This window comes from Arachis duranensis, chromosome 9 (assembly GCF_000817695.3).
Source record: "Arachis duranensis cultivar V14167 chromosome 9, aradu.V14167.gnm2.J7QH, whole genome shotgun sequence".
NCBI lineage: Eukaryota > Viridiplantae > Streptophyta > Magnoliopsida > Fabales > Fabaceae > Arachis > Arachis duranensis.
Genome location: NC_029780.3, coordinates 24,138,720 through 24,149,580, shown reverse-complemented (window position 1 = coordinate 24,149,580; position 10,861 = coordinate 24,138,720). Strand labels below are relative to the sequence as shown.

The 10,861-nt window shown below is 39.3% G+C and overlaps 1 protein-coding gene across 1 annotated transcript; it reads left to right on the top strand.

The window, feature by feature from the left end:
- The first annotated feature begins 231 nt into the window (after positions 1–231).
- On the top strand, positions 232–960 carry LOC107465171 (uncharacterized). The gene has a single exon (XM_016084165.1). The coding sequence runs from the start codon at positions 232–234 to the stop codon at positions 958–960; it is 729 nt and encodes a 242-aa protein (XP_015939651.1).
- Positions 961–10,861: the final 9,901 nt, after the last annotated feature.

Below are 10,861 nucleotides of genomic sequence, written 5' to 3'. Positions count from 1 at the left end.
ACACAGCTATAGCAAAGGAGGGGAGCACAAAAATGCCAAAGATAAAGATAACAATGATGAACACACATCGGAGGCAAAGCACGCTATACCTGACCCCCCGAAAACAACCACCAAAAGAACCAACCCTTTAACAAAAGCTTTGAGATGCCCAAAAACTTCACATTACCAACAACCCTGAAGCCCTACCTAGGTATAGGCAACCCAAATCTCCACGTCACAAAATTCTACGCGATGATATTTATGAACAAAGAACATGACCCAATCCTATGCCAAACTTTCCCTACCTTCTTAGACGGAGCCGCTTTAATCTGGTTCTCCAACCTCCCAGAAGGATCCATCTCCAACTTCGATGAATTGGCCGACCAGTTTGTCAACTACTTTGCTGCATCCAAGATATACGTGCACAATTTCGATTACCTGAGTACTATTAAGCAAGGGCCAAATGAAAGCCTGAAAGACTACATGACCCGATTCGCCGAGGCAACTAACAAAATACCCAACCTAAACCCAAAAGTCCCCCTCCATGCCCTAAAAAGCGACCTTCGCCCTGGGAAATTCCAAGAGACTATAGTCATAGCAAAACCGAAAACCCTAGCCAAATTCCGAGAAAAGGCGACAACTCAAATCGAGATCGAGGAACTCCAAGCACTACAAAAGGCAAACAAACCAATCCCAAACAGGGAAGATGAAAAGCAGAATAAACATCCGAATAATAGAACAGACCAGAGGCCAATCAAGCTCACACCTAAGTTCGACAGCTACACTGCCCTAAATGCCAAAAGAGAGGACATCATCAAAGATATCCTACATTCAAAGCTCATCAAACCTCCAAACAAAGCAGGAACACACCAGGACCAGCGATACGTGGACAAGTCTAAATACTGTAGTTTCCACCAGAAATATGGACATTCGACAGACGACTGTGTTATAGCAAAATACCTCCTCGAAAAGCTGGCCTGATAAGGCTATTAGACAAATACATTGTCACCCGAGGAAGAAAACAAAATGCAGAACACCTCGGCCAGCCTTCCAGACCAACTGACGATCCCAGAGACAAAGTGAAAAAGGTAGACGAAGACACTAATACACCTCGCCAAATAATAAATTACATTTCTGGTGGTTTTCCAGGAGGCGAATGCACAAACTCGGCTAGGAAAAGATCCTATCGAGCTATGATGACAGTGATAAGGTCAACCTCGTCTCAACCCGTCAACCAGAACGAACTATAAATCTCATTCCTCCCTAAAGACCATAAAGTAACCGATCACAACCTTGACGACCCCGTAGTCATCACTGCGTAGGTAGGAGAGCCATTAGTCAAGAAGATACTGATGGATCTGGGGGGGTAGTGCAGACATACTATTCTACTCAATATTTCAAAAGATGAAGTTAAGTGACAAAGCCCTCCAACCATCCTCTGGAGAACTGGTAGGTTTCTCAGGTGAGCGAGTTTCTGTCCAAGGTTACATCTAATTACAAACAACATTTGGAAATCACCTTGACTGTAAAACCATAGACATACAATACCTTGTTGTTGATTCCAAAAATCCTTACAATATAATCCTAGGCAGACCTTCCTTAAATGCGTTCAATGCTATTGTTTCCACTGTGCATTTGGGTGTTAAGTTTCTTTCATAGGATAACAAAGTCATAACAATCCATGGAGACCAGAGGGAAGCCAGGCAGTGCTATAACGCCAGCCTGAAGAATGAATACTCAAGACAACCCGAGCAACAGTATGTCCAGGCAGTATACAACTTAGAAAAGTTGCCTTCCCTGGCTGACTTAGACACCCAAACCAACTATCAAGAACGACCGATGCCAATAGACGACCTCAATAAAGTTCAACTAACAGCCGATGAAAAAAAGTATACTTACCTCGGCAACGCACTGAAAAACGAAGAACGAGACCAACTGGCTGAACTATTAAGACAAAATGCCTATCTATTCGCATGGACTCCAACAGATATGCCAGGGATAGATCCAAACGTCATCTATCATAAGTTAGCAATCAACCTATCAACCCGACCTATAGCCTTGAAGAAAAGACACCTCGGCACAGATAAAAGGACAACTTCCGTAGAGGAAACACAGAAGCTTCTCAATGCCGGCTTCTTCAGAGAGCTCAGATAATCCACCTGGTTAGCCAACGTGGTAATGGTAAGAAAGAATAATGGCAAGTGGAGAATGTGTGTGGACTACACAGACCTGAACAAGGCCTGTCCAAAGGACGCATACCCCCTCCTATGCATCGACAAACTAGTTGACAGTTCTTCCGGTTTCCAATGTTTAAGTTTTATGGATGCCTATTCTGGATATAACCAAATACTGATGTATTCGGCTAACCAGGATAAAACTGCCTTTATTACTAACAATGGAAATTTTTGTTATAAGGTTATGCCATTCGGACTCAAAAATGCAGGTGCCACATACCAAAGGCTCATGGACAAAGTCTTCTCAAAACAAATCGGCCAAAACATAGAAGTCTCTGTCGATGACATGGTGGCAAAGACACCACATGCAACAAACCACATTAAGGATCTAAAAGAAATATTCCAACAACTGTAAACGTACAACATGAAACTCAACCCCGAAAAATGCGCCTTTGGAGTGCAAGGTGGAAAGTTCCTCGGCTTTATGCTCACCTACCGAGGTATTGAAGCTAATCCCGAACAATTTCAAGCGATTCCAAACATGAGAAGTCCAAAGACAGTCAAAGAGGTTCAATAACTAACAGGTCGGCTAGCAACGCTGGCCAGATTTTTACCTTGCATAGCCCACCAATCACATCACTTGTTTAAAACTTTAAGAAAACAAGAAAAATTTGAATGGAACGAGGAATGTTAAATAGCCTTCACCGAGCTTAAGACTATATTATCGAAACCGCCAATACTTCAAAAACCAGAAGTAGATAAACCACTATATCTCTATTTATCTGTTACTAATCATGCCATTAGCTCTGTCTTGGTAACAGAAATAGAAAAACAACAACACCCAGTATACTTCGTCAGCAAGACACTCCATAATGCCAAGGTCAGATATCCGAAGCTGGAGAAACTCACTTTGGCCCTCATAACAACAGCCAGACGATTACGACTTTACTTCCAAAGCCATACCATCATAGTCAGAACTAAACAACCCCTCCGGCAAATTCTGACGAAACCTGAATTACCAGGAAGGCTAATCAAATGGTCGATCGAACTATCTGAATATGACATCCAATACCAATCCAGAGGAGCCATCAAATCTCAAGCTTTTGCCGATTTCATAGCAGAGCTCACCATAGAAGAGCTTGATTCCACGAAGAACAAATGGACACTATACATCGATGAAGCTTCAAATAAAAAAAGGCTCAATAGCAGGGATAATGCTCGAGGATGAACGTGGAACTGCTTTAGAACAATCGATGCAATTCACCTTCCATGCAAGCAATAACCAGGCAGAGTATGAAGCACTCACAGCAGGGTTACGACTAGCCCACACAGTAGGCGTAACGTAGCTAAGTGTCAAATGTGATTGTTTGCTCGTGGTACAACAGGTAACAGGTAATTTTTAGGTAAGAGATCTACTATTAAAGAAATACAATATCACTGCTAATAATCTTATTAACAGTTTTCATACATTGGACATTTCCCATATACCTCGGGAATAAAGTGACAGGGCAGATATCCTCTCAAAATTAGCAACTACGAGAAACCAAACTAAAACACTTATATTATCTCAACTAATACTCGATGAACCTAGTGTTATGCTAACGACAATTTCGAGTATTTCACAGGAAGAAGATTGGCGAACACCATTCATACGCTATCTACAAACAGGTGATATACCCAATAGTATTCAAAATAAAAGAAAATTCAAAAGGAGATTAGGTTTCTATACACTACTCGGTGCCGAGCTATACAAGCGGGGATTCACAAGGCCTGTACTCAAATGCCTAAACCCCACAGATGCTAAGCTAGCAATGAACGAGGTACACGAAGGTGTCTCTGGAACCCACATAAGAGGACGAAGTATAGCTTCCAAGATCCTCCGAGCCGGCTACTACTGGCCGACGTTACAACAAGATTGCATGCACAAGGTCCAACACTGTGACCACTTCCAACGTTATGCACCAATTATTCACAATCCAGCTGAGCAGTTGCACTCGTCCGAGGAAAGCTGGCCCTTCCACAAATGGGGGCTAGACATCCTCGGACCCTTCCCACCGGCACCAGCTCAGGTTAAATTTCTATTTGTTACTTTCGATTACTTTACAAAATGGATAGAGGCAATACCATTAGCAAAAATAACTTCTGAAAAAATGATATTCTTTGTATAGAAAAGCATACTTTGCATATTCGGTATTCCTCAATCCATTATAACTGATAACAGTAGACAATTCATAGATTGGAAGTTCACAACCTTCTTATAAAATTTCAAAATAGTTCAACAGTTCTCCTCTGTGGAACACCCACAAACTAATAGTTTAGCCGAGGCTGCCAATAAATTTATCCTGCAGGGACATAGGAAAAAGCTCGAAGACTCCAAAGGCGAATGGGCCGAACTCATCCCAGAAGTCCTATGGAGCTACAACATGACAGAGCAATCATCAACAAAAGAAACTCCTTTCAGACTGGTGTACAGATACGATGACATGCTACCAGTTGAGGTCTCACTCCAATCTCCTAAGACCGAGAACATCAATGAAGACAACAACATTCAAAACAGACGAACTGAGCTTGACCTCGTTGAGGAAAACCGTAACAAATCAGCTTTACAACAACTCGCCACAAAGCGAGCTATAGCTCGGAAATACAACTGAAAACTCAGGCCAAGGACATTTTCAGTAGGGGACCTCGTCCTCAGAAAAATAGAGGATGTACGATGACCACCAAGACATGGCAAGCTAAGTGCCAACTGGGAGGGGCCTTTCCGAATATATGAAGTCATTGTCAAAGGAGCATACAAAATTCAAACCCTCGAAGGAGCTATACTACCAAACAATTGGAACATTTCTTCTTTAAGAATGTACTATAGTTAGTCTATAAGTCGGACACGGTGATGCACTTTTTTTCCTACTGCCATATTTTATCCCTAAGTTGGGTTTTGTTAGAGAGGTTTTAATGAGGCACACCACCCCGCATTTTCACAAGACAACGGTAGCCAATTATTTTACAACTATTTTTCTATCCTACTCGGCCAAACAATAACAAATAACTAATACTAACTATCAATATGCGCATTCAAAAAGATTTTCGGAACAGAAAATCAAATAACCAAAGATATCTATACTTCCAACACGACATCAAACTTTATGTAAAATAAAGATGTTTTCCAGCTCAAAAACTACAAGCCGATGAATCCAACTAACAATTACATCCAGTCTTTTGGCTCAAAAACTACAAGCCAACAATCTCAAACTTCAGAGTCAACAAAACACAAAAAACTAATTCATTTCAAAAAATTATGGTGCACCCAGATTTTCACTCTACTCTTCATTATCATCATCCTCGTCTTCCACTAATCAATCATCAACAACAACCTTGCAGGGGTCTTTAGCAGATAAGTCCACCTCGGAAGCTAAGAGCTTGACCTGCTCTACTGCCCTCTCAAAACCCGCGGCAAACATCTCAAGGACATGATCTTCTTTTTCAGCTTCTATCTGCTTCTTTTCTGCAACAAGCACCACCAATCTAGCCTCAAGAGCAACTTTCTCTTTCTTGAAACTCTTTTCATCATCCTCAGAGGTTGTCAATTTCTCTTGTAACGAGTTCACCAAATCCAGTGCATCATAAAACTTATTCGATTTCTCCCGATTATCCTGCATCAACTGAGCCATAGAGGCCTTATCAAATGAGTCTCGAGCATGCTTAAGCTTTTGAGTTTGGCCAATACACATCAGCCGAGCTCCCATCACCTGAAGAAACACAGAACTTTAGAACACAGAACAAAGAACAAAACATCACAAATCACTACGAATATACTGAGATATACCTGCAGATATTGCGAGATACCAACATCACCAACATTATGTATAAGCTTCACGTCAGAAGGACTCTAAGCATGTTCATCAGCAACAATAGGGAAGGGGAAGTTTTCACTCCAAATAGACGTCAAATCTTATCCCCCTTATACCCATGTAAATCCCTTTGGTTATCAGTAAACCTCTTAACCTGGTCCAAGTCAACCCCTTTCCCACCGAACTTATCCTCGGCCCCACTGACCATTGATGAATAGATTTTTGACGGCTTAGAATTTCACAAATGAATTCTTGTTGCAAGTATAGTTTCTAAACCAATCACTAATCCTTTCATACAAAAAGTTATTTGTCACTAAAACAAACCCCTAAAATTTATAAACCGAAGTATTCAAACCTCGGATCGTTCTCCCTAGGAATTACAATAAAGTGTCTTGTTATTGGTTTGAGTTGTTTTGGGGTTTTGATAAGAAGCATGAAAAGTAAATGGCAATGAAAATAAACTAACAACTATAAAAGGCTTTTGGCAAGGTATGAAAATTAGAAGTCCTATCCTAGTTATCCTTCTCAATTGTGATGAGAATTGTTCATTGCTACCACTTAGTTAACCCTTACTAAATAAAGGAAAGTCAAGTGGATGAATTGACTTGAGCCACAAGTCCTAGCCAACTCCCAAGGAAAGACTAGCTTTAGTGCACTCCAAACCAATTAGCAATCTCTCCAATTACCAATCAACAAAGGAATTAGATAACTCAAGTGTCACTAATTACTCTACCTAGGCCAAGAGGAACAAAATCTATACTATATCTATAAGAGACATTTCAACAAACACATAAAGTGCAATAGAAGTAATCATTATTAAATGAAAGAATTAAAGGAATCTACCACTACAAAAATAAGAGATCAACAATAGAAAAGCAAAGAAGAACAATTATCATGAATTACCTCTTATTTAATTGAAGGAAAATGGAAGGAACAATACTAGATCTACAACAAAATACAAGAACAACATAAAGGAAATTACAACAAAAAAATAGAAGAAGATGAATGTAGCAACAAAGAATTAAAAGGTAGAAGTAGAAGAAAGCAAAGATTAAAACCTAGATCTAAGAACTAAACCTAATCCTAATCCTAATCCTAGAGAGAAGTGAGAGCTTCTCTCTCTAAAACTAATTTTCCCTCCAAAACTAAGCTAAACTAAACTAATGGTAACTAACTTGTATTTCCCTCTTCATTCCTTGGGTTAAATAGCATCAGAAATGAGTTGGATTTGGCCCACAAGGCTTTAGAATTCGCTGGCCACGTTTTGCTTTAAGTGAACCAGGTGGCAGCAACGGCGCGTGCGCATACTATGCGCGTGCGCGCCACCATACGTATAGCAACTATAGCAAATCTTATATCGTTTCGAAGCCCCGGATGTTAGCTTTCTAACCCAATTGGAACCGCATCATTTGGACCTCTGTAGCTCAAGTTATGGTCGTTTAAGTGCAAAGAGGTCGGCTTGACAGCTTTCCGGTTCTTTCATTTCTTCATGAGTTCTCCAACTTTTCATGCCTCTTTCTTCATTCCCTTGATCCAATCTTTGCCTCCTAAACCTTAAACCACTTAACAAACATATCAAGGCATCTAATGGAACCAAGGTGAATTAAATTTATTTATTTTAAGACCTAAAAAGCATGTTTTCACTCTTAAGCACAATTAAAGGAGTATTAAATATTTTTACAAACTTGCATGAAAATTATGATCATAGGTGAAAACATGTAATTGAGCATCAAACCCTCACCGGATGTATTTGCACTCTATTCGCTCAAGTGTTTAGGGTTGATTCTCTCAATTCTCCCCTAATCATGTTTTCCAAGATTTGTTCTTCTTCTAACAATCAAAAAATATTTCATGCATGCATACATATACCATGAGGTCTTTTCTTTGGTTGTAATGGGGCTAGGGTCAAGGTATGATGCATATATGGTTAAGTGAGCTTGAAATTTGAATCTTTGATAAGCTTAAACTTCCCACCTAACCTATGACATCTTATACAATTAAGTTCTAACCTAACTACCCATTCCTCACTTTTTCACATACTCATGTATTTTCTTTTCATTTCACAACACATATGCATTGATTTTATTGAGCTACACTTTGCTTTGGGGCATTTTGTCCCCTTTTTATTTCTTCCTTTTCTTCTTTTTCTTTCTTTTTCTATATTTTTTTCTTTTCCATATTGTTTTTCTTTTCTTTTTCTTTTGTTTTTCTCATTTTTTCAATGCATAAGGTTTTACATTTGGTCAATACATGAGTATGTACCCAATTCCCAATATTTCCAATAATAATACAAAACTACCCTTTTTATTCACCCAATGTCCCAAGATTCCCACACTTGAATGATACTCACACACACTAGCCTAAGCTAATCAAAGATCCAAATAAGGACTTTTATTGTTTTCCGCTTTAAGGCTTGTAATGTGCTAAAATTAAGAACAAGTGGGTTAATCGTAGGCTCAAATTTGGCTAACAAAGGAATATAAAAGGTAAGGCTATTTGGGTAAGTGAGTTAAATGAAATGATGGCCTCAATCATATAAATGCATGAATACATAAAATAATGGACATAAAGAATCAAAAAATCAAAGATTACAATCATAGAAAGAGAATAATGCACACAAGAAGGAAAAATAAGTGGTTATAAGATGTAACCACACCATTAGGCTCAAATCTCACTTGCTTGTGTTCTTAGCTCAAAAACATGATCCACAAGATATATAATTCAAGCAAGTTTAATGAAAAGTTTTCACTCAAATCAATTGGTGCCCTATAGATAGAATTCTTGAAAATTTTCATTATTTTGACTAAGCTTATTTTGTATATATATGCAAAACTAATAGAATGCAAGTAAAAATCCTAAAATCCTAGAATGAAATGCAAAAGTGTTGGAATTAAAAACTTGTCACCTAAAATCGCCGACCGGTCGGACGACCTCCCCACACTTAAAAGTTTGCACCGTCCTCGGTGCACTCAAAGATGAGCAAGGGGGTACGGCGACTCTCCGAGTTGCTGTGTGTTCTTAGTCTTGCTTCCATGTTTGCTTGTGGTGCATTGTTCATGAAAAATAAAAATATAACACCATAAGATGGGAAAACAAAAGCAAGGAAGCATAATTGTTGGAATGAGGTAAATCACTAGAATTGAGTGAGTGAATTAGTGTGACATTAAGAAATATTAGGTGTGTGAATTCTAAATTGCGCGGTTTAGAACACACATTAGCATAAAAGTTATGTCACAAAAGAAGCATGCACTTTACTCATTCTAGTATGCTTGAGATGCTTTAAGTGAACTTGTAAGGTAAAACAAGCATTAGAGAAGCATGAAAGCATTCAAGTCAAACACATATGGATGCGTATGATCATGAAATACAATGCATTAAGGTAAATGCATAACATCATCCATCGAGAGATTGCCTAATCAAAGAATACGATTCAAATCACATGGTGGCCAAATCATGCAATTCAAAAAGAGTTACAAGTTCGAAAGCAATTCTCATCACTTGGTATTCTTAAAAGGTAAGCATGAAAAACTCAAAACCAAGTAGTAAAATATAACCTCAATCATAGAATCCAACAAAGATTATCTAAAAACATTCATGCTAAAATAGCATTTATGCAATAAGGGGCAACAATGTGTAGTAAACAAAGTCAATAATCCAACACTTATGATGAAAAGAGAGAAAATAAAATGAAAACTAAACTAAAACTAACTAATTAACTAACCAACTAACTAATTAACTAACTAAAATAAATGGTTGTCAATGGTGTTTGGAAGTGTTGGATGAGGGGTAGAAGAAGGGAATGAAGAAAGGAGAAGGGAAGAAATGGAAAGAGGGGAAGAAGAGAAATGGATGGAAGAAAGGGCATCCACGCGCACGCACGCATGACGCGCGCGCGTCGATTGCTTATTTCGAGAGTGGCGCGTACGCGTCATGTGCGCGAGCACGCAAATAGGTTTGTGCCTCAGGCCCAATTTCCGCACAGTGCAGGCCTAACTCTCAGGTCAAGGTATGGAAGGTGGAACTTCTCAATCCACGCGTACGCGTGCATGGCGCGCTCACGTGGATGGTCCAAAACGCTTGATGCACGCGTACGCACGCAGTGCGCGTATGCGTGGATGGTGTTCTATTTTTTAAAATTTTTCTATGTTTTTGCACCAATCCAAGCATTCCAAACCTCCAAACAGCTACCAAAACACCCTAGAACCTTATTCAACATACTATATTACTAACTAAACTCAATAAAACAATAAAAACAAGAAATTAAACTAATTCTACCAATATTTACAAAAGATGAAAATGAGAATCTACCTACAATGGCAACTCAATTCCCTTTATTAACAAAACTAAAAGAGTATGGAAAGAGTTTACCATGGTGGGGTGTCTCCCACCTAGCACTTTTGTTTATTGTCCTTAAGTTGGACTTATAGGGAGCTTCTCTCAAGGTGGCTTGTACTTGTACTCATCTTGGAACTCCCACCAATGCTTGGTTCTCCATTGTGCCCCAAGATTTCTTTTGGATTGAGCCAAGTGTTGATGGAGTTCTTCACAAGCTTGGGGCTCCCAAAGTTGATCCTCTTTTTGTGATCCGGGATCCCACACTTTGTTTTCACACCCGTCTTGAGGTTGATCATCATTATTAGTCCAACCGGGTGGTGAGTAAGGTGAATTCTCCATATAATGGCCAACAATCCTCCTAGACCCATCTATTTGAGCACTACTCCAACCTTTATATCTCATGTTTAATGTATTAACCATAATGAGCCTTGATTTGCAACGCCCACCACAAAACCTTTTCTGCTTACGCTTCATCCCACAAACTTCCCTAAGTTGGCCATCCGTTTCAAGCAAACCATATTCAAG

Coding starts and splice junctions, on each gene's coding strand:
- LOC107465171 (XM_016084165.1), top strand. CDS start 232: ATGATATTTATGAACAAAGAACATGACCCAATCCTATGCCAAACTTTC.